The 25,152-nt window shown below is 37.9% G+C and overlaps 1 protein-coding gene across 2 annotated transcripts in view; it reads left to right on the top strand.

Moving 5' to 3' along the window:
* The window catches only part of prkcab (protein kinase C, alpha, b), a 109,734-nt gene extending 85,571 nt beyond the window's left edge, over positions 1-24,163 (top strand). For both annotated transcript variants that reach the window (XM_077557500.1, XM_077557501.1), the window contains 11 exons: positions 5,887-6,043; positions 6,191-6,325; positions 6,566-6,659; positions 11,882-12,196; positions 14,195-14,286; positions 14,386-14,448; positions 15,470-15,608; positions 18,897-18,977; positions 19,113-19,220; positions 19,689-19,829; positions 21,292-24,163. In XM_077557500.1, coding sequence (XP_077413626.1) covers positions 5,887-6,043; positions 6,191-6,325; positions 6,566-6,659; positions 11,882-12,196; positions 14,195-14,286; positions 14,386-14,448; positions 15,470-15,608; positions 18,897-18,977; positions 19,113-19,220; positions 19,689-19,829; positions 21,292-21,456 — 1,490 coding nt within the window. In that variant the 3' untranslated portion in view covers positions 21,457-24,163. The remainder of the gene's footprint in view (positions 1-5,886; positions 6,044-6,190; positions 6,326-6,565; positions 6,660-11,881; positions 12,197-14,194; positions 14,287-14,385; positions 14,449-15,469; positions 15,609-18,896; positions 18,978-19,112; positions 19,221-19,688; positions 19,830-21,291) is intronic.
* The last annotated feature ends 989 nt before the right edge of the window (positions 24,164-25,152 follow it).

The following is a 25,152-nucleotide window of genomic DNA, read 5'->3' on the forward strand; positions in this document are numbered from 1 at the left end:
TGTAATCCATTGAAGACGTACGAAGTTCACAATCTTTGGGCACATCGCTTCACTATTTTGCTTGTTGGAGGTCCACAGCTTGTTGGAACTTTGTTTGGTCTACTTTTTATTGAAGCTGACAAAAGTTTTGTAGATCGATTTTACAATGGAAGTCAATGGAGCTTCAGCCGAATGTCAGAGCTGTGGGTGTTTGGTGGCGTGGTTTGGCATGGTTTGCAAATGGTCAATTGGGAACATACTCTTGCTATCTAATCTGCTAAATCATCACCTCGGGCCACATGCTGGTTGTGACGTAAACAGATGCGACAATCGCGAGCATTTATCAAAACGTACAATTGTGCCAAAGTATAGAACAATCAATAAAACCACCATCATCACTATGACATTCAATAAATATTACAGTACTTACATTTATGTGTCTGCTGTTTTTTGTTGTCTCCTGGTGTCGTCATTACTTCCTCCATTGCTTCCACCTTTGTTGCTGAGGGGGCGTGACTGTAGTAGGGAGAATCTAGTGAGGTCGACGTCTATCTTCGTGAAAAGGGAACCTGCAGCCCTTGTTTGTAACCCTCCCCCTACAGTTTACGGAGAATTGGAAAACATCTTTGTCGTTGTGAACGCGCATTTTTAGGGCTGAGGGAGGAGAGGAGCGGTAAGGGGCGGTATTGGGATGAGTTAATTTGAAGTTTTTCCACATTCACACTTTGTTTGATATTTAAATCGATATTTTTTATGACATAGTAAAGAGTTTTCAGATCATATCATTTAAAAAATATCATATTGGTCATAAATTAGTCAAATAGCATAAAGAGTGACACTCGTTTTTGATATGACCGTAATGTCTTTTTATGGAATCAATTGCTTTTAGCACAGCTGCTTTTAGTTGAGCATGTTCTCGAACTTTTTTCTTGTTATTTCATATTCTTAACAATTGCATTTTTGTTCATTTTTTTGTACTATTCACACGCAAAAGCACACTCACCTATTGTTTTAGCTTCAAGGTGCACACAATTACTTTCTTCTTGTCAGGAGTTATCAGGGAAGTTTGACATTCGCACGTGTTGTCTTTACACCCAAACAAGTCCTGAAAAGCGCACAGATGCAAGAAAGTGCATGCACACATATTCTCCCTTCATGTTAACAAGTCGCACACATGGAGCGAGCAGAGGGGAGGATACACGCGCGTGGCAAGCAGCTCTTGTATCTAAGCAACAACAGACAGTCGAGATGGTCCTTGATCACACTTTCATTGTGTGTGTTGCTCGTTATGAACATTTACAGAACAAGTTGCTTGCCTATGGAAAGCCGTTTGAGCAATTATTTCATATTCTTCATATCCAGCTGTAGGTCCATGTACAAGTATAATATTTGTCCTCATTGGTAAGACAAGTCAGTACACTTGGAGAACATATCGACCTCCTTGGTAGAGCAACGTGTCTCACTAGTAATGTTTAGGGCCCGACCGATTAACTTCTGAGCTAACAGACAGTGGAATGAACCAATGAGCGAAGAGCAGACGTCAGAAAAGCGACTCGTTGAAGTCTTTACTCACATTTTTCTCTTGTTTAAACACTCTCACTGTTCAAACTGTCATGAATTAGGAAATAAAAAAGGTACATCACAGTGTATGAAAAAAAATAAATCCATGCAAAATTGCACTAAAAAATCGATGCAAAAAGTTATTGCAAGGGAACACTAGATCTACTTCACTTCTCAATTTTCATGTTGGTCATTATGATGGTACTTGAAGAGCCAAATATTTTTGGGAATTGCATTTGCATACTAGCATACTGTTGGCAACTAGTTTTGCAATCAGTTTTGCCTCACTAGTGACATGTAGTTGTCCTACCAGAGAGTAAAACCAATACATGTACTAAGATCAATATTAAGGCTATGGAATAAATGCTTTTTGGTTGGCTGCTTGATCATTTATTTGATATCCTTGATATCCATTTTAAGGTCATACTTATAGGCCTAAAGTGGCACTAGTGTTATTTTAAAAAACAAAAAACATTACTAGTCAGATACACTCGTTTTACTAGTGTTGCTGAAGAATGTACTAGTACATGATTCTTAAGCTGGACATCAAAGATGGTGAATAGATGACATTTGATGCATTTCCTGCACTTGTCATTCTCATTTGTGTGCATTTGTTTGCTTGATTTGCAATGCGAAAAGTTGCTTTGGTGTTGCCATGGAAGTGAGTGATGCCTACAATGCACAAGGGAAGGAGGGTTGAGACGATAGCTGCTGAGCTTTTTCATGCCCTCCTCACAGTTGCTTTGTGTGTGCGTCTCATGACATTAATCCCCCTCATTGGCGCGTCTAAGCGTGACTGATTTATGTCATCGGAGTGATGCAATGGAGGGGACGGTGCATTCTATGATATCGATTAGGAATAGAAGTTGACAATGAGGTTGAGTCACATGCATGGAGGAAAATGTAAACATTTGTGACGTTGACATTTTTCATACACAGTGACTATACTGCCCTCTGTTGGTGGAAAGTGACTTTGCATGGGAAGCTGACTTCAATCATAAATGGGGACTAAGTTTTTTCCTTTCTTGTGTTTTTAAAATATTAGTTAATTAGGGTTTTTTTTCATTAGTTTTTTAAAATTCTTTTTAAAGGGGCACCCGTAGATTTTGAAGCTCAGCTGCTGAAAACAGAGGAAAATACAACTATGGAAGCGCTGTTGTGTTGATTTTGAAATAACTTCCAATAATAAAAGTTCATGAAAATCATAAATATAAAATAAATACATAGGGAAAGAGACAAATGCTGCTTGAATGACACACCGAGCCTCGGTGCGTCCTTGTAAAAGATTCCATTTGTGGATGTTTTGTCTTATCTCGAAAGAGTCTGTCTGGCTATTTACTGTAGATATTGTCGCCATGGTGAAGGTGGCAAGCTCTCGCACCGCCAGCCCCCCACAAGCCCACCACACACACTCCTTTCCCATCCCATTGCAGTTGCTATGTAACAGCCCTCTTCCCTCTCCCGTTAGTTATCGTACAGGCAAATGTCACACTTTTGCCTCTCGGTGTCTCTGATCAAAAACGGCTGAGTCGTATTGGTGACGTCAACTGTTATCTTGTTGCTTTGACTTGTATTCAAAAGGATGTGAGATACACACAACACTTATGTTTTCAATATTGAATGATTTGTCACAATAATTAGAAAACATGCTTATCCATATGCCACACCATTTCTATAAATCTCTCTTCTCAAATGATGTTCTACGAAATTCTTAGGAAATCACAATGTCGCATCACTGCTGAGCTATTTTTAGAACAGGCCCATGGGCTACACATTTGGTCTTTGTTGGCCCTATGTTAGTGACCCCCTGATATATATCAGTGTAGTACGCTGCCTTCCTCTAGTGGTAAATGTAAAAAAAAAAAAATCATTGACAAAATACAGTTTAATAAGTTAGTTTAGAAATCGTAATTATAGGATTTTCATTATTATTTGAGAGAACCACTTTATGTGCAGTTAAATTAAAACCACCTGTTTGTATTATTTCAAAGATATTGTTCAATGTTTTCTGAAAAAACAAGATTGGAACATTGACGGTGTTGCTGCTTTTTTATTTTATTTTATTTTATTGTGATCCGCAAAAATTGGGGTCGGCAGGTCAGACTTTTAAAAAAGATCGTGAACCGGCCAAAAAATGGTGATCGGTGCACCCCTAGTTTTGATCTGTCCTGTCAATTAAAGGATAAAAGACAAAAGATAAAAGATAAAAAGACTATATATATATATATATATAGTCTTTTTATCTTTTATCTTTGAACTAGTACATTCTATTACCACTACTTTGCTTGCTGTAATGACTTATTGACAGGTTGTGGCAGATTTAGGACTCAGGCGCAGAGATAAGAGTTAGCCACCAAGGCAGATATTTATTAAACAAAAACTCCTTGATCTGAGGGAAAAACAAAGGCTGTAAAACGTTAAACTAAGGGCGCTCCAAAAGCGTGGATCTAAACTAAACTGTGACTATGAAAGGTTACATATAAAAATTCACACAAAGACAACAAGGCTGAGGACTGTGACTGGGCTAGAGTGACTTTGACGAAAACACTTTGGCACAAGACAGGAGAGACACAGACTATTTAACACATGAGGGTAATGGGAAACAGGTGGACACAATCAGAAATCAGAGTTGACACCGCATGAGGAAGAGCAAGTGACCTGAAACGAAAGGAGTCCTAATTTTCAAAACAAAACAAGAAATGACAAGACAGTAAAAAGCCCGGACGAGATAACCTCACTGCGGTGTGACACTTATGCTAGTATTACTAATATTTACCATTATGACAACTACTCGTACTATCCAACTACTTCCTACTTAACACTACTACCGGTACTTCTTCTACTGCTACTCCTACATCTACTACTACAACCATTGTTTCTGCCAATACCGTTTCTACTATTACTTTGTTTGTGATTACTATTTTTATCACAAGTACTACGCCGACAGCTTCTACTTTGACTACTACTACTGATGCCACAACTACATATATGTTTACTATTACTATTAGTAGTACTTCTTATTGTTCTTTTAATATGGCTACTGACTAATTCTACTTCTTATACGACTACTACTACTTAATATGTCATCTACTATTACTACTATGTCTACTCCTACCTCTTCTACTACTCCAACTTATACTGCACTGTTACTGCTTAGACTATTCGTACTACTACTACTTCTACTACTTCTACTACTACTACAACTACTACGACTACTACTACTACTACTATTACTACTACTACTACTATTACACTGAATTACTACTACTACCACAGCTCTTCCTTCTATAAGGCAATAGCATTTCTATAGCACATTTCATACACAACACACAAGGTAACTTACACAAGCAAAAACATAACACCTACAACCAAAAACAAGAAAAACTACTACTACTACGACTACTACTGTCAGTACTACTTCTACTATTGCTGCTACTAACTTCTACTATGGCTACTTACTTCTACTATGGCTAATTACTATTACTACTACTACTACTACGACTGACTACTACTACTACTACTACTACTACTACTGTCAGTACTACTTCTACTACTACTGCTGCTACTAACTTCTACTACTGTATGGCTACTGACTACTACTACTACTACGACGACGACGACTGACTACTACTACCACTACTACTACTACTACTACTACAACTAATTCTACTCCCGCTACTACTACTCACTACTTCTACTACACTGAATTATTACGATTACCACAGCTCCTCCAATTAGGCAAGGCAGTTGTATTTCTATAGCACATTTCATACACAACACACAAAGCAACTTACACAAGCAAAAACATAATGCCTACAACCAAAAACAAACATATCAGTGAACAGAAGCAAAGAAGACAAAACAAAAGTGTAATTGTGACAATATTAAAGCACATTAACAGAAAATTTAACTACTTTAATTACTACTACTACTACTACTACTACTACTACTTACTGCTACTACTTACTGCTACTTCTATACTACTACTGTTCCTACTACTCCTAATCCTGTTCCTACTACTACTGCTGTTACTACTGCTGCTGCTGCTATCACTACTTACAGTATAATGTTCCTTGTTCTACTATTATGACTCCTACAGCTCCTGCTACTTCTACTGTACTTTCCTTTTGCATCAACTCCTAGGCGCTGAGCATTATTATCTGACTTGACTTTTCAATCCGGCCTACCTTATATTGGATGTCATTAGCTGGTGTTTATCCCAAAATGGATTTTGTGTCTCACAAGGCAACTTGTAAAAACCCTCTGAGGCACTGCCAACCACATTTTGAAGGAAGAAGCAACCCTCTGTGCACGTCGTTTTCATCTCCTCTTCCCTTCTTCCTGCAGTGGGCGAAGCCAGGAACCTGATCCCAATGGATCCTAATGGTTTATCGGACCCTTACGTTAAACTCAAACTCATCCCAGACCCAAAGAATGAAACCAAACAGAAGACCAGGACCATACGTTCATCCCTCAACCCGTGCTGGAACGAATCCTTCACCTTGTGAGTCATACACTATACTGACGTTAGTTAGTTTGTTTGTTTTAACACAGATTCTGATATGAACACAAATTAGATCTTGTTTTTCTAGGTCACATTTTAAAGACATTGTCTGATCCCTGCTGTTCCCCTCTCTGCGTTTGTTCTCAGTAAGCTGAAAGTATCCGACAAGGACCGCCGTCTGTCCATCGAGGTGTGGGACTGGGACCGGACCACTAGGAATGACTTCATGGGCTCCATGTCCTTTGGAGTGTCCGAGCTGATAAAAGCTCACACGTGTGGATGGTCAGTTGTCGCATGTCAGCGCAATACTTACCTTAAACGATAAATAAGACTATTGATTACTACACAAGTGACATTTGGTACTTGCAATGGTTTAACCTTACATGATTTGGGGTTTTTTTGCACCACATTGAGAGGTTGATTTTTTAATTTTATTTTTTATCATTGAAGTATAATAGCTGCTCTCCTTGTATGAAAACATTTATTTTCAAAAATCTGTAAATGTGTTTTTGTCTGTCAAAGGTACAAGTTGCTAAACCAAGAGGAGGGCGAGTACTACAACGTACCCATCCCGGAGGTGGATGACGTGGATTTGGAGCTCCGACAAAAGTTTGAGGTGAGGATAGCCGGAGTTAAAGTTAATTATTTATATATTCACATCACAATGCATTACAAAAATGTAAATTATTTCTGCAGTTCAAAAAGTCAAAGTCTTTTTTTTTATTGAACAATTGAAATAACTGAACATTTCTATGACATTCTAATTTACTGAGCTCCGTCTAATATAGTCATGCACACTTATTTAAGTACTAATAAAAACAGCTACATCAACATATAGTTTATGTTACCAAAGTATTCTCAACAAGGCAATGCAGTGGTACAGTTAACACCCCTCCATTGTGGGTGTTACATTCAAGGCCACCCCCACAATAACTTAAAAATCTGCCACATCGAAATGCCCGATTTAAATAAATTCTAGATATGTTTTTATAGCATTTATGGCACCTTTTTTTTTTAGGTATTTAACTCAACACTAAATCAACTTTTTTTTGCTGATATACTGTATAAACTGGTGTCTACAGATGCTGTCTACATGTCCTGGTCTTTATTTTTGACATTTTAGTTCATGTTTGTTGAAAGCTTGAATTTTTCAAACTTTGCGTTTGGTGCCATCTTCAGGTTAAACACTGAGATAAACACAATTTGGCTGTTTGTACTCTCTCATTACACGAGAAGTCAGCTGCTACTCACATGTGGACTGTGACATAATCGTGTCAAACACCACCCCCTCCCAAACACCCCCCACCCCAGGCTCATTCTCGTACACGCCTCCTTAAACGCGTTCTTAGTGAGTTGCTGCTGTCAATCACAGACAGACCACACCCAACCCTCTTCCCATGCGCAACCCAACGGTCCTCCAGGCAACACCCCCTTTGAGCGCCGATTTCAAATCTTAGTGAGGGGTGGAGCAAGAGTCTGACTTCCTGTTGAGTTACTCTTTAGACACACTTAAAATAAAATAAAAAAAAAACACACACACATTTAAACACATATTATATATTGAGCACAAGAGCAATGGATAACAAAAATATTGACCGAACCTTCAATGTGTTTACACTAGTAAAAAAATCTAGTTTTTTCTAAGCTAACAAACTTAACGTATCATATCACAGTCGGCATCAATAATCATGCCCGAAGATGTTCATGATGAAATTAACTTAGAGCCGTTGCTTTCTGTAGGTGAAAAAAGCAGGATTTAAGAGGATTTAACATTAAGTCATTTTCAACAATTTGAAATTTGAAATAGGCCCACTTCCTGTTTTCACTCTTTACAGCAGTAAAATAGTGGGACTGCAGACCTTGAACCCGCAATTGGGTGGTTTTACTGTACTACACTGTAAACCAAAAAAGGAAATGAATACCTCTAATGAGCAATACTGTATTATCTTTGTAAAAACGTAATTTTTTATTTAGCTGAAAGCATATACTTTGAACCCGTGGTGCCCAAGTCCGGTCCGCAAGAGCCCCTATCCAGCCTGTTTTCCATGTCTCCCTCCTTCAGCGCAGCTGACTTTAATGATCAGCTCATCAGCAAGCTTTGCAGAAGCCTGATAATGACCTTGACCATGAATCAGGTGTGTTAGTGGAGAGAAACATGGAAAACAGGCTGGATAGGGGCTCTCGAGGACTGAGAACTTGGACACCCCTGCTCTAAACACAAAGTCAAATTGAAAACTTTGCGAAGCTACAGTATATCATGCTGAAGTAATAGAGCTGTGGAAGTGTGTAGGCACTGTTATTAAATTCATCTTCATGTTTGCGTAGCGGCGCTTTAATACCAAGTGGAAATATTAGCCCGTCTCAACACACAGCCTCTTATTGTTTTTACATCTTCCGTTTCATAAGCCGGCCTGCCTTTTGCCTCTCCTCAAAGGCTCGCACCTTTACACGACGCAGCACGGTTGCCGTGGGAACTAGCACAAGATGCCGAGACGCAGTCAAACTTGACAGCATTCATTTCCAGCCGCGCCTTTGTCTCTCCGTCAATACGATCATTCATATCAGAGATTCGCTCGCTATACTGTAATTCATCATGTCCGAAAAAAGAACTCTGAACGTCGATAACTAACCAGTGAGTTTCTTCTCTCCCCCCGTAGGCCTGCCAGTTAAATATCCACTATCTCAAGGTAGCCGCTCTGCCTGGTTGTGTTTCTCTATTTCTCCCCCGACGTATTACTCTGGATTGTTTGTGTTTGTGCGTCCACAAGTGAATATGATTCACAAACGGCCCACCTCGCCGACACACTAACTGTACTCTACTTTATGTGTGCTTGGCTGTCGCTGAACTCCTTTCAGCAGCTCTCTGGTGTGTGTGAGCATGAATGACACACCTTGCCGGAGGACACACCACAAGCGACAAAGCAATCAATACACACACACACACAAAAAAACAGGAATCTGCATCATCAAAGGTTACATTAGTCATATCTGAAATTTGAGGCAGTGGCTTCTATTTGCTAGATCAGACCGAAGGTCTTTGACTGGCCCTCACGGTCAAACATGAAAAATATATTGTTGTAAGTTTTTAACTCATTCACTGCCATTGACGGTTATAAATGTCAAAAAATCATTTTAACTATTTCTATTAGCTTAACATTTTTTTCTACTTTTGTCAACAAGAGTATGAAAATCTAGAATTTTTTTATTGTACATTTAGAACAGATATAACATTTTTGATTAATCGTGAGTTAACTATTAAAGACATGCGATTAATTATGATTAGAAAATATTGATCGCTTGACGGCCCTAATTTTTAATAATCATAATTTTTTCAATTGTAATTAATTGCATGACTTCACTAGTTATCTCACAATTAATCACAAATTTAATATCTGTTCTAAATATTTTTAAATATTATACAATATTTTTTCTCTCTCGGTTTTCATACTCTTGTTAACAAAAGTGGAAAAAAAATGTTAAACGAATAGAAATAGTTAAAATGAATTTTTTGCGTTTATAGCCGTCAATGGCAGTGAATGAGTTAATGTGCACTTTGGGAGTAGTAGTGTGAAAGAATTGCGAAAAAGAAACTGAATGGAAATGCCAGAAATTCGAAAAAAGGCCCAAAATTTGCAAAAAAAGTTTTTACGCTGGTTTTTGAAGTGTATCGAAAAAACAAAAATGGGCATTTTGGTGATGGAAACAGGTTTTGCAAATAAGTGACTACAAGACCAGATATACGTCGCACGTTTTGACCGATACTACGTCACACGTTTGTAGTCACAATAAATGTCGGATGATAAAGTAAGATATGTTTGGAGAAACGCGATTCTTTTTATACTTGATTAAAGAAAAAAAACATGAATGCAATTTTAGATGGCTTTATTAACATCAGCTCTCAATGTAACGACACACTTCACTCACATGCGGGAGGGAAGCCTACAAGACAAACTACTTCCGTTCAGTCCGTCAAAATCAACATTCCCACCTGGAACTCCGCATTATCCCAAAGTTCCGTCACTACAACGTCATCTCGCGGCGCATATTCGCAAAAAAATTGCGGATGGAAACGGGCAAAAGTTGCATGTCCGTTTTGCGCATTTTCACAAAATTCGCATAAAATTTTCACTACTGGCACTAAAGCATGAAATCATGATGCACAAACTGTTCATGCTTTACATTAATTCACATTCATTTTTTTTAAATTATATTATGAACTACAATATTGAGGAGTGCTACAGAACATTCCTTGGCATGTCCATTCATTTCAGTGGAGAAGATAGTTGCAAGCGTGGTCAAAGAAGGAATTAAACTCCAACAATAAGTCAAGGCACCACCATCATATCCGGTTAAGACCTATTCGTTCTCTTTGCTATCATTTAGATTCATCACGAAAGGAAAAGCGCAATTGTTGAAGTGTTAAGATCAGTTAACAAGCCGCGTTCCATCCATCAGAAGGTCAATATTCCCTGACAACCACTCGGGTTCTTCTCCACAAGTCTTTGCCGACATCAGCGAACACTTAATTGGCCTAACCAATTGTGCATGTGCCGCTGCTTAGATTCTTCCTTATTTTAATGGAGGGAGCATAATTGCCATCAGTGGAGATTGTTGGCCCGGCAACAGCTGCTTGCCTTTTATTTTGATACTAGCAGACAGCAAGTGAGAACATGATGCAAGCTGGCAGGGTCTTAATTGCCTTGTTTTGCCGCCATAGTTGTTGTTGTTGTTGTTGTTGTTCAAAGGCAAACTTCGAGCAAGTCATTATTAACGGTGCGAGGCCTTTGTGTCAGTGGGGGGAAATTGTCATCTCATCGGGAAATTGTCATCCCTATCGAGGAAGTTAACACATCATTTGGAAAATGTGATCACCACCCCATTTGAACCATATACAACATTACATATGATGATATGAATGTGTTCATATCTAAGTTAATTGATTAAAACAAAGTACTATTATGTGGTAAAAAAAAAAAAAAAAAAGTGTATGGGAAAATAAGTGTATATATGCACCGTCAGGAATAATAATGTTAGGGGTGGGAATCTTTGAATGTCTCACGATTCGATTCCAATTTTTGGGCTTGCGATTCGATTCAGAATAAATTTTCAATTATTTTGATTTAAAATGATTTGATTGACAATGATTTTTGCTTCAATCTATAGATAGATGTGCAAGGAATTGTAATGATCTACTCCAGTCTGACTCGCTAATGCTAAATAACGCGTTACTCGCGTCACTTTTATCACTCAAAAGAACGGCTCCGCGCTGAAAAAAAAATTGTTTTTATTGGAATAACTTGATCGTGACTTTTTCCTTCTACTCTCTAATGTGGCTACAACTTCAGTACCACATGAACAGCGCTCCAAATAAAGGCACACACAGACAAAGGCAAGACAGTATAAAATAATTTAAATAAAATTTATTCTGAATCATACTAAATGAGAATCGCGATTCTTATGAGAATCGATTTTTTGGCACACCCCTAAATAATATATGATAGTAATAAAAGTAATAATATTACGATATTATAATCATAATATTATAGTCTGTATTTCACCATTTATCTGTTTGTACTGAAGCCGAAAAGAACCATTTTGTCTGATAAGAAACTTCTTTTCACATTTGAACTCTAACCTTTGCTAACCCCGTTAACTTGAGAATTTTGTAGGATTTACACATTTTGGAATGTGTTATTTTGTTAGAATAGCATCCATTCTGTACGATTTCCTACTAAATTCTCTTGGCTGTTTACTTTGCGTGTGACGGCTTCTTTCGAAACCAGCACATCGTAGAAAATGTGGATTGTTCTGATGTTGCTGACGAATTCCTTGTCACAGAAAGCCAAGCTGGGCCACGGGAAGAAAGTCATCACGCCTTCGGACCACCGGCGCTTCAGCCTCCCTTCGGGCAACGGCGAGCGCCTGCGTCTGAGCGACTTCAACTTCCTGGCCCTGCTGGGGAAAGGCAGCTTCGGCAAGGTGATGCTGGCCGAGATGAAGTCCACCGAGGAGCTGTACGCCATCAAGATCCTGAAGAAGGACGTGGTCATCCAGGACGACGACGTGGAATGCACCATGGTGGAGAAGAGGGTGCTGGCGCAGAGAGACAAACCGCCGTTCCTCACGCAGCTCCACTCCTGCTTCCAGACCGTGGTGTGTGAAAACTTGCCCACTTTTGAACATTTAAGGAAGTTTCCAGCTACTAGCGCACAAGCAGGGTCTTCTTTTGGACGCTCTTTTAGATCGCTTCTTTTAGATAATAGTTGCTTCAGTCAAGCCAGAAGTTTGTAGTTCTAGTGTAAAATTTCTGTGGTTAAAATGTGCCAGTACTTGTTCAGCAGTAAATAAGGTGGCAATAAGAAATGCATATTTTTTGGGAGGGGGTTGAATATTTTTTCTCCAAGAAAACAAAGACATCATATTTATGAAAACAACAATAAATCAGGATTAAAAGTCAAACTATCATGACATTAAATATCAAAGTTCAATGAGTGCAGAAAGCCATGTTTTTACTTTTTTGTAATGTTGTGCCTTTTATTGTGGAAAAAGACTAAAAAATAGGACTCAATTCTCCCAAAAATGTATCTTTCGCGCTTGAAATAATCCATCCATCCATTTTCTTGACCGCTTTTCCTCACAAGGGTCGCGGGGGTGCTGGAGCCTATCCCAGCTGGCTTCGGGCAGTAGGCGGGGTACACCCTGAACTGGTTGCCAGCCAATCGCAGGGCACATAGAGACAAACAACCATACTCACAATCACACTTATGGACAATTTGGAGTGTTCAATTAACCTGCCATGCATGTCTTTGGAATGTGGGAGAAAACCGGAGTACCCGGTGAAAACCCACGCAAGCACGGGGAGAACATGCAAACTCCACCCAGGAAGGCCGAAGCATGAACTCGATCTGCTTGAAATAATAATAATAATAAAATAAATAAATAGATCTTCTACTGTCTACTGACTCTATCTGTGCCTTTTGTTGATGTCAGATTTATGTGAGGCTAAGTCACAATCACACACTCTAAAAACAGTTGTTAAAACAGTCCAACTATGGGTCAAAAATAGGGATGTAACGATAACGGCAATATCGTGATATCACGATATTAAAACTGCCACAATATATCGTCGTCGTCATGTCACGATATTAAAAGCAGCACATCTATTTAAAAAAGTCAGGTTGATTTCTATTTGTGCAATTCGAGCACCCTCTGGTGGCTAGTTTTTTAGTGCAGTTTAATTTTCACAAGGCATGTTTTGACCCTTCTATGTTTAAAATCCACGCTAATGGTCAGATGAAGGGGGAACGTAATGCTTGTGAACTGAGTCAATAAGTGGAGGAACTCAATGTGTGCGTGCATTAGTAAGTAAGTGCCTCGATATTAAGTCTTATTAGAGATTTTAGGTTGTTTATATGGATTACTGTTATGTACAAAAGCACAATGTTGTGGTTTTTTTTTAGTATGATGAGGTCTTTTTTTTTTTACAATATTGTGACCTTTTTTGTATCGCCAACCTCCCCACAGTATCGGGATAATATTGTATCGTGATGTTTGGATAATCTTACATCCCTAGTCAAAAATAGACCGATCCTCTACTTGGGTCTATTTGACTCAATTTTGAGTCAAGAAATTGGTCTTTTAGTGTAAAACAACTCATAAATATTGGTCAGATTCTTTACATGGGTCAAAAAATGGGGCCATTTTGTATAAAACAACTCAGAAAGTTGGGTCCAATTGACCCATAAAGTGGATCAGTCCATTTGTTATCCATACTTTTGACCCAACTGTTTTTAGAGTGTATAAAAGCTTTTAATTGACCTAAAGCTAAGGTATGTGTTTGTTATATTGGCTGGTTGGCAAATGTATGTTTTAAAACATCAAATTAATTAATTAATTTTGACCAAAATTTAGACAATAGTTCCCACGCTCCTCCAAAATTCATAATTCCAGGGTGACATTACTGTGATGTAATGTAAATTTTAAAAAGGAGATTTGGAATCAAAGGGCAGGGCTGTACCATTTGCATTCTGGAGGAAATGATCCATCAAACTACATTCATAACCAGGATTGTTCCCCCCAAATTTTTGTAGCATCTATTGTTGTAGAAAGCACCCATAACTTTCTTCATTTCAAAGTCTTCTTTGTGTTTAGGATCGCCTCTACTTTGTGATGGAGTACATCAATGGAGGAGACCTCATGTATCATATCCAGCGTATGGGCAAGTTCAAGGAACCACAGGCCGTGTACGCTTTTTTCTTTTTTTCTTGTGATTCAATACGATTTGAGTCATTGTTTGTTTATTAATCATCCTTCGCTTTTTTTTTTCTCTCTCTCCTCAACAGGTTTTATGCAGCCGAGATCGCCGTTGGGTTATTTTTCCTGCACCGGAAGGGAATTATCTACAGGTGGGTGACACTTCACACACTCTCATCTGTAAACAAGGTATAAGATTGCATTTCACTTTCTAATCAGCAGTGAATTAAAATTCATTTTAGCGTGTGTGCGTGCGTGCGTGGAGAACATGCGCATTGGGTACACCCACAAAATCTCTTAGGAGCAAGAGCTGAGTTGCGGTAAAATTGTATTGCAACGTGATAGGTTTTATTTAACGTCTACAGTTGATAATTAATTACCCACTTCACTATCAGCTGTGATGTTTGATTGTGTTTGAATATGAACTGATAAGCACTTGTGAGCCGTTTCTGAAAATTGCTTTACTTTACAATTTAAATGAAATTTTTACTAATTTCCAAGAAAATCCAATTTTGACAATACAGTTATAATTGTTTGACAAAAACATTTTATTTTGGACATTATATAAAATTATAGGTACAGTATAGAATGTTTTCACTTCTTAAAAAAAAAGAAATAAAAAAAGAGGATAAAAACAGTATAGAAATCTAAATAGTATGGCTTTGTAAACTTTATTTTTTGGGGGGGGGGATATTATGAGAGAACTGTCATAATTTTACTAGTACAAAGTTGGAATAGTGGAAGAAAAAACAAAACTACAATTTATATTGAACAAAACCGAATTTGTGAATGAAAATGAGTCACGTTCTAATTGAGGACATGCTATTATATTGTTTTATCATTTTAAAAGTTTTTTTTTTAAATGTTCCTTGGGTGTTATTAGGTGTGCCTAATGTTGTGGCTAGTAAATTTTTATATATATATAAAAAAATGGAGGGTGGGGTAGTATAGGTGGAATAAGAGGAAGGGGTCAAGGAAGAATAATGGGTGGGATGCACAAAAATAATTAAAAACAAATAAATATCAGGTATAGGAGACATATACTCTGATAATAAGTGATTTGAACCAAATGTCAAATAACTTGTTATCCCGAAAGGCCAAATATCAATCGTATCGACTCTGATAAAGGAGTAAATAGAGAAACGAAAGCGTGAGGTTGTGCCTGCGTTGCAGGGATCTGAAGCTGGACAACGTGATGCTGGACTCGGAGGGCCACATCAAGATCGCCGACTTTGGCATGTGCAAGGAGAACATGTATGAAGGCATGTCCACGCGCACCTTCTGCGGCACGCCCGATTACATCGCACCAGAGGTGAGGCGCCCATGGTGAGGAAACGCTCACCGACAACTGTCTTCTTTTTAGTGCACTGGTGCCTTGGGATTGAAAATCATCTTTACGTTTTTGAAATGAGTTATAAGCAAAACAAAAATGTTGTCAATGTGTTTTTTTTTATAGAACAAAAATAGCACTGTAATATTGTGTTATACTTTCTAAAAAGATACAGTATAGAACTTTTTTTGTTGTTGCTGCGATTCAATGGACATTGTGCTGCTGTTTCTGGTGTCATGTCGGGACCACCTGGGTACAGTACAATACAATACAGTGCAAGAAGGAAATAGTCCTGATTGCTCAATAAGCCATGGTGAAATGTTGCTTGTCACAGAGGATCAAGAATATGTGCTTGTGAGTATTGTTGTATCTGTACGTGTAATCCTGGTGGTACATGAAGACACTCCGGGGGGTACGCAAAATGTTTGAATAAATTTAAAAAGCTTCCACACAAAAATCCTTTAAAAATAATTCTTATTTTATGAAAATATTTCAGGAAAGTCTAAGTTAATAAAACAACATTTATATTCAGGAGGCTATTTCATTGTCCTAAAATTCCAATCTCCTCAAACCAGAATAGTTTGACCCAAACTGTCATATCCCATCAGGTTCACCTGTCAATCATTTGAAAATTTTATTAAAAATTAATGATTTTTTTTTAGAACAGATCTTTACTATGATCCCAAAGGAGGATGCTTAATGGTGACAATAATTTTTATGTGCACAAATATTTATTTTTAACTTTAAGTTTATTTTTATTTTTTTTGAAGAAGTTTTTTAGTCTTTTGATTTCCAAATAGTTCAAGAGAGACCACTGTACAAATAAAGTTCCAAAATGTAATTTTAAAAAATGTGGGTTGTTTTTTCAACCAAATGTGTTTTTCACTGGTGAGGGGGTACTTGGCCAAACACAATATTTTACAGTGGGTACATCACAAAAAAAGTGTGGGAACCAATCTATAATGATTGGCATCATTCTAACCCTTTTATATATAAAAGGGTTAGAATGATGCCAATCATTAGCCCGCCTATGGTATTTCCTATTATGTGTTAGCAATAAGCTAGTGAAGGCAAAATTAGGTGGTTGTTTTGAATACACATTGAGTAATTATTTTTGTTTTATGTTTAGTTGGACACTAAACTTCAGATGGGAGTGGCAAGAGAAAACTTTTTAGAAGACTAGTAATACTCCATTTCCACATGTTCAGTATTTAACTCATTCACTGTCATTGACGGCTATAGACGTCAAAAATTCATTTTCACTATTTCTATTAGTTTAACTTTTTCTTCCACTTTTGTTAACAAGAGTATGAAACCTATAATTTTTTTGTGTACATTTAGAACAGATATAAAATTTTTGATTAACCCCTGGGCGTCATTTGTCCATTTTCTGGCTTTTTTCTGTTTTTCTGTTTTTCATCAAAGAATAAGCATTTGAAAAAAATACACTAGGGACCTGACATTTTACCAGGCTTGTTTAAAAATGTAGAAGTTCAAATTGGCGCCATGCTGTAATTTATAATTATTACCAAACAGGAGGGAGCGATTCACACGAAGTTGTTGTAATAATGCCCGATTTTGGCTCATTGACTCCCATTATAAATCACAGTTTTTGATATGCTGTAAACCTGATATGTTATAATGCATTTTCCGTGATTACTGATCCAATCGCTTCTTTGACGAGTCATAAACATGAAAATAGAGGAATTTGTGTGTTGAGAGTGTTAACACAAAAATCCACTAGGTGGCGCCAAAGGCTAATAAATGAATACAAAATGCATGCATAAAAAAATTATATTGTTATGACTTATGGACTTGTTTGAGCCTCTAACTATGTCATACGAAATATATAAATTATTCTTTTATTTTATATATAAATACAGCATAGTTAGTCTTGCTATTAGCATAATACTGCTATTATTGTCCATAGGGGGCATTAAAAAAATAAAAATAAAATAAAAACTATATATGTATAGATAGGTCTGATGCCACTGAACATTTTGAGCGGTTGAAAGTGAAAAAATATTCATAAATGACTAAGTAATCTCACTTCAAAGGAAATGCCAGATTTTGGCAAAATTACAAGAGTTTTGTGCTATTCAGAAAAATGCCATTGTGAAAAACTGGGCATGCATAAAAAAATTCTATTGTTATAACTTATGGACTTATTCAAGCCTCTAAATATGTCATATGAAATATTCAAATCAGACCTTTATTTTTTCCTTTATACAGCATAGTTAATTTTGCTGTTAGCATAATACTGCTATTATTGTCCATAGAGGGCATTAAAAAAACTTTTTTTAAAAACTATATATGAATAGATAGGTCTGATGCCAGTGAACATTTTGAGCGATTGAAAGTGAAAAAAATATTCATAAATGACTAAGTTATCACACTTCAAAGGAAATGCCAGATTTTGGCAAAAATTACAAGAATTTAATCAAACTATAATAACGGCCAGGGGATCGTGAGTTAACTAGTGAAGGCATGCGATTAATTACGATTAAAAAAACTAATCACCTGACGCACCTAATTTTTAAGAATTTTTTCCTTTTTTTAAAAAAAAATGAATAATTGTAATTATTATTTTTTTAATTTTTAATAATCTTTTTTTGAGAAAAGATTATTAAAAAATTAGGAGCGTCAGGTGATTATTTTTTTTAATCGTAATTAATCACATGACTTCACTAGTTAACTCACGATTAATCACAAATTTTATATCTGTTCTAATACAATAAAAAAAATCTCGGTTTTCGGGAAAAAAATGGGGGAAAATGTTAAACTAATAGAAATAGTTAAAAATAAATTGACATCTATAGTCGTCAATGGCAGTGAATGAGTTAAAGGCCAAACACCTTAGCGCTAAAAACAGTGCTTCTGTTGCTCTCTGCAGTAAAGTCAATAAATACCTCCACCCTATGTGAAGAGTATCGTGATGTAACTTCATTATGCCTTTGACAGTCAAATGACTTTTGTTTGTCGTGAGTGACATAATAGTCGTGTTGTTTCAGGAGCAGTCTATTTTGGGACTATTCTTTGTCATTGTAAATTGAGGGACTAGCACAAATTGATCCCTTCCTCTTTTTTTCTGCTAAGTGCAGCTGTGATTTGTTTAGTTGTTTTCTCTCTGATTATTGCAGCGTGCGTGTGTATGCGTGGGAGTGACACGCGTAAATTGGAGGGTAGGAGAAAGCGTTTTTGTTGCAAGCCTCTGTGAATAACTCACCCTGTAGCGTTATTTTTAACCCCCACTCTTCTTTTCTCTGTCAGATTATAGCCTACCAGCCATATGGGAAGTCAGTAGACTGGTGGGCATATGGAGTTCTGCTGTATGAGATGCTGGCCGGACAGGTAAATAAACACCGTCATCATAAATGTGTTTTTTTTCCTAGCGCTTCACTTTACAATCACATATTTCCTCTAAACCAGTGCCTTGTATTCAAATGACTTTATACAGTACTACAAATTCCATTTATTCCACTGCAGCCGCCATTTGACGGCGAGGACGAGGACGAGCTCTTCCAGTCCATCATGGAGCACAATGTGTCCTACCCCAAGTCCATGACCAAAGAAGCCGTGTCCATCTGCAAAGGGGTGCGTGCACTAGCATATCATATTGCAGCTCTCACAATGCATTTAGCAGTCACCCTCAGCATTTTGCACTCCCATGCGTGGATTTCGAAGCATTTTTTGCGGCGCAAATCCAAATTCAGAACTGTGCACCTCAAATGCAGTACCGCATGTGTAAGTGTAGTATCAGCATGCATGATAGCTTACTCATTAACTGCCATTGACGATTATAGACGTCAAAGATCCATTTTAACCAGACTAGCAGTGAATGAGCTAATGTCCATTAGCTGCCCGACTTTCGGGATTATATTACATATTCACATAAAAAAAAATAACAATTATTACTGGGAGCTGTGACATCGTAAATCATGTGGCCCTCTTATTGTTTGCTTGACATGTCATTTGCAAAAATGAAAACTGAAAAGTGAGCTGTGAAAATGTGGTTTCCAGTGAAGATGTCACATTTTTGTTGTCGTCGTTGCTTCCCGCCAGTTGATGACCAAACACCCTTCGAAGCGCCTCGGCTGCGGGCCGGAGGGCGAGCGGGACATCAGGGAGCAGGCCTTCTTCAGACGCATTGACTGGGAACGGCTGGCCAACAGGGAGATACAACCACCGTTTAAACCCAAAGTGGTATGCGTTGTGACAAAGTGACATTATAATGATCGCCAATATAGAACATTTGTGAATGAATGGTTGCTTTTTAAGAATAAAAGGCTGCAATTTGGGGGAAACCATGCTTAATTTCAGTAAGTAGTACAGATGTATTATTTCGCAGATTCATTTATTGCTTGTTTGTTGATGACTTGTGATGAGGACCTTGCATAAAATGATTGCATATTAAATCGCAGTCGCAATATTGAGGGGAAAAATTGTTTTTAAAAATTGTTCAGCCTTCGTGCGTAGCAGTGGTTTTTAACCTTGTTGGAGGTATTGAACCCCACCAGTATCCTATGCGCATTCACCAAATCCTTTTTCATTGAAAAATATTTTTTAATTTTTTTTTCAAATTCAAGACCAAAAGAAAATAATCAGGGCGAGTAGTCCTTTCATCAAATCAAGCTCTTTTTACCTTGAATTCAGCAAGTGTTGTGTTCTTGCATTCCCCATCTCCATGCAGCTTAAGGAAGGAAGGAAGGAAGTGTTCCTTTAGTTTAGCTAGCTAGCTAGTTGTGCTGGGCTAGAATGGCTCAAGTAGGCATTGCAAATCATCCACTTAGGACGCTGACTCCCATCACTTAATTCAACCGCCGCTGTTTTCGTACAATGGAACCCAGGGGCAGCAGATACAATGAAAATAGAAGAGGCCCCCGAATTGAACCCTGTGGAACACCATACGTTCCGTAATACATGCAAATTCATATTGCACATATTTGTCTGACCACTTTATTTTCTTTTCTTTTGATTGACACAGATAATATGAAGGGATTGCAATAATAATAATAAAAAATCACAAGACGTACGATCACAACAGTCACAAGTCGACTACTGACTGAGCGCACCAAATTCCCTGCAGCACAGCACAAGCAATGTAGTGTGATCACCTGCGGCCAATGATGGCCAAGCGGAGCATATCATCATCACGAATCATATGAGTTAATTAATTTGTTGTCTTAGCTGAAGAAATTTGGAGAAGATGGCAAAATAATTGCCATTGTTCATCATCAGTTTTGTCATTTACACAAGTTCCAAGTGAAAAATTGTGCGTACTCGGATTGCTCATTTGTGAAAATACAACAAACACCTGCGGTGAATTACAGTTCCTTGTAAGGGAAGAGCAAGTTGTGCAAAAAGTACGTAAGCCTTCAACATTGCACCACATGACAAACATGGCAGAAATCACCGCTGCAGTTGGACATTGAAAATTCTACAAAGTTAAAAGTTAAAGTACCACTGATTGCCACGCCCATCTAAGTGGGGTGAAATTTGTTCTCTGCATTTGACCCATCGACATTTGGTGATCTACACCAGGTCAACTTAAGTTCAAGTGTTCGTTTCATCCTGAATTTTCCTGAACGTCCCAACTTTGACGTACTTGTGATATTCTTGTACAGTCTTTGGTGTTGAAATTAACGTGGCGTGTATTTTGTTTCAGTGCGGCAAGGGAGCGGAAAACTTTGACAAGTTTTTCACGCGCACGCAGCCCATGCTGACCCCGCCGGACCAGATGATGATCGCCAACATCGACCAGAGCGAGTTTGCCGGCTTCTCTTTCATCAACCCGCAGTTCATCCACCCGTCCCTGCACAGCGTGGTATGAGCGGCGCCCGGGACCGCCTCGGACTCGCCATCTCCCAAAAACACAACCGTCTCACGTAATCCTCCGTCCGTCCGCAGAGTTCCGACATCTAGGTATTCCTTCTGTATACTGTGTGCAGATGTGACTGAGGAGCCGCCCCCTCCCCCCAAACCCACCCCACCCAAATGCAGACTTTTCCTTGTGCTTTACCCCCTCGCCATCCCCCCTCCCGCAACGAGCTGCAGCGCACGACAACAGCTGATTGAGTATATTTTCTGGATTACAAAAGAAAAGCGCGTACGTGCCCACGAGTGCCAAAGTGCGAGCGGATGGTTGTTTTAACCAATCGCAGTTTGAGCCTCCCTCAAAGCAGACTTCTGATTTTTGGCTTCTTTTCGAAGACGAAAGTGACAGCTGACAGTGTTATCCGGTTTCAAGAAGTTCTTTCCATATGCACAAAACGGTCGCATGCTTCATTTCTGACTCTGTGCCAGCATTAGGATTCAGTAAAGTTGTACGTTTGATTCCAGCGGACGTTTGTTGTTGTTTGTTGTATGTCTGCCCTCCCTGTTGAAAACTTTTGTAAATATGTTTCTGCCTGAAAAGAGGTTTTATACGAAGAACTGAATGTGCTTTTTCGAAGATTTCTATGTTTCGACGACGTCCCTCCTCCCCTCACGCCTTTCCTGCTCCTTCCCCAAGGTAAGAGTTGGCTTTGCAGTAATGTTTGAACCCAACTCTTTTCTGGTTGTCAAACGTTTTACACAAAGTACCACCTCAAAAAAATACTTGTAACAACAATCATGTTGAAATATAGAAAGTTTTCATCAAAAAACAAGCAGAGGATTTTTAGTCCTACAAAAAAGGCTATATTTAATACACTGCTGCCTTGAGATACGAGTGACCCAGTTTTTCGAGAGATGAGTCATATCTGAATTTTTTATTTTATTTTTTGCTTTGACTTCAGATAACAAACTTGAGATATGAACACTGTAGCATTCAAAAAACAACAATCAGCATTTTGGAAGATTGTGAACAATTCTTCAAAAACTTGATTTATAGCTACAGTGATTGAGAGGGTTCGATGCACACTGTTTTCATGTTTTATGAATGAAATACAATGACATCTACTACACGTATCCGCGGAGTGAAAAATGCGTGTGCCTGAGCAAGGTGCATCGGTCAAATCCACCAAAATTGCATTACACCACATGCGCCACCACTTGGACCTGCTTTCATCCAGTCTAAATTCTAGTCTACTTTCTGTCACCGAACTGTCAAGTGCGAATTCATCATGATGTACAAACTGTTGAATTCTTCTGATTCTAAAGTACAATATTTAGGTGTGACTGTTTCTCTATTTAAAACACATTACAACAATTTTGTGTTTTGGTAAGCTGGAGCTGATTAGTAGCATTTCCATTCATTTCAGTGGGGAAAGTTGATTTGAGATATAAAATTTGAGTTATGAGCACGGTCACGTGACAAATTGAACTCGTATCGCAAGGCACATAAAAGTTACGTTGAAAAAAAAATGTACCTAAATGAATCAAATCCAAATGTATTGATCATTAAAGTGAAATACAACTGAAGTGTAATTGGGCAACAATTGTTTTGCATACCACTAGAGAGAACCCGTGAGAATCACTTTCCCTGTGGTGTTTACCGCGACAAGCATGGAGGGTTCCTTTGAGGTGTGTGCATGCGTGTGAGGCAAGGTGTGTTCTAAGCATGAACAAGAACCTGTGCATGATCCACAGTCATTCCTGCAACATGGAAGGAGCATGCCGTTTTCCGTTTTCTGTCCGTATCGTGCGCTTTCCTCGTCTGCTCCGTCTCGCTGTCATGTAGCGCTCAACAAAACTAACTCCAAACTTTAATAGAATCGCTTCTGTTGGCTTTTTGGTGCCAAAAAGGATTCGTCTCGTTTCCGGTAAATTCTCTCAGGCGGCCTCATTTAGTCGGCTGAACTTCAACGGCTGCCAAATTTCACCTGAATTCACTCGCGTACGAAATTTGCAGCTATCACGTGGACCAACATGAGGATGTTTACATGTCTCACATTGAGAATCAGTATGGGAGGACCTAAGATGCTGAGAGATAATCAAATGTTGAGCTCTCAGGTGGCGAAGTGGGCAGAGAATTTGTGATGAATTCATGGAAGTGTCATCCATTGTTTTGATTTGATTTTGCTTTGCTTTATTTGCTGGCGAGCAGCTCGGGGTGTAAAGCAAGCTCACCCGGGACACTAATCAGGACAGTTGGACAATGAATGGATAGATGGTTATATTTTATCTTATTTTGTATCACTCACCATGCACTCAAGAAAAGCTGAAGCCAGATAACTTTATGTTTGCATATCTTAAGTTATTATCATAAATGATTTTATTTCAAATAATGGCTGGGAATTAACTGGGAATGTCTACGGACAGTATTGTACACAAGAATAAATCATGACATGTTAGCAAACTTAGAAATGATAAAAATTGCATTTCCGTCTTAAATTAACTTGAAGTAAAAATTCAACGTCCATGTCAAAGATTCGTTAGTTTTCCCAAATGTAAGCTTAGCAAGTTTTGCATTTTAAGACGCCACAAGAGGCTCCGGTCGGAAGCACGGGATTGTTGTCTCTCTTGTTGCTTCCCTGACTCTCTTCTTATTGTTCCCTTGTTCTTTATGCTATGGCGAATACTGTGTATAAATAAAGTATGAAAAATATGCACCCGTGTGTTAGTGTGGGGTTGACTTCTTTCAAGGTGTGTTTGGAAAAAAGGTGTATATGCTGTCACCCAAGCTGAAATTTTAGAGTTGGGCTGCCTTTTTTTTTTCTTCCTTTTTTTTAACTATGACTTGACTCTTTTGAGTATTGCAATCATCTAGTTTAATGTGAGTTTTTATGTTATGGAACAATACTTTGCACATATTATATTGGTTTGTTCCATTGTTGTTGTTTTTTTAATATCCAAATGTTGCTGATACTGCATGTTTTTTTAGTGTATGAAGGAATAAGGATGTTATATATTCATTCAAATTTTATTCTACAACTATCATTATTACTATATTCATATTCATATAAAGTAAAGTAGTAATGGAAGTAGGAATAAATAAGTTTTTACTTCTTTAAATTTTCAAACATTTCATTTAACTACATTCCTTTTCTTTTTTTTTATTTGTTTTTTTGTTTGTTTAGATTTCACAAGTGCAAAAAAAATGTGTCAAATTAATCAATCAATCAATCAATCAATCCAATGTATTATAAAATGTCACTTTGTCCTCATATTGGGGCCAAGAAGTGCCGTTAACCTTGTCTAATAGAAAAACAATGTTTTGTGGCCATCTTGTGGTATTTGTAGCTAATTACAGATCTTTTGTGTGGGTGTCAATTACAGATTTTCAACTTTATTGTGGGAAATTGGAAACTGTTGTAATAGGCTGCAAACGTTTCAGATAATATATATATTTTTACACATTGAAATGATATATGTACTGTATTTCAAAAATACAATTTAGAAGATTCCTTCAAACTGCTTTGAGCACTGGAAAATTAGCAATTGTTGCCTGCACCATAAGGTTCCCAAAATTAGACTTCAGCATGAAATGCAACAATTTATTTATTTATACAAATATTTGTTACTCCTTATCACAATATGCTTAAGGTATTTATTTATTTTTAATGAAACTTACACACTAGTCGTGGGAAATAAACAGCTTGAAGTT

Source organism: Vanacampus margaritifer, chromosome 2 (genome assembly GCF_051991255.1).
Source record: "Vanacampus margaritifer isolate UIUO_Vmar chromosome 2, RoL_Vmar_1.0, whole genome shotgun sequence".
NCBI lineage: Eukaryota > Metazoa > Chordata > Actinopteri > Syngnathiformes > Syngnathidae > Vanacampus > Vanacampus margaritifer.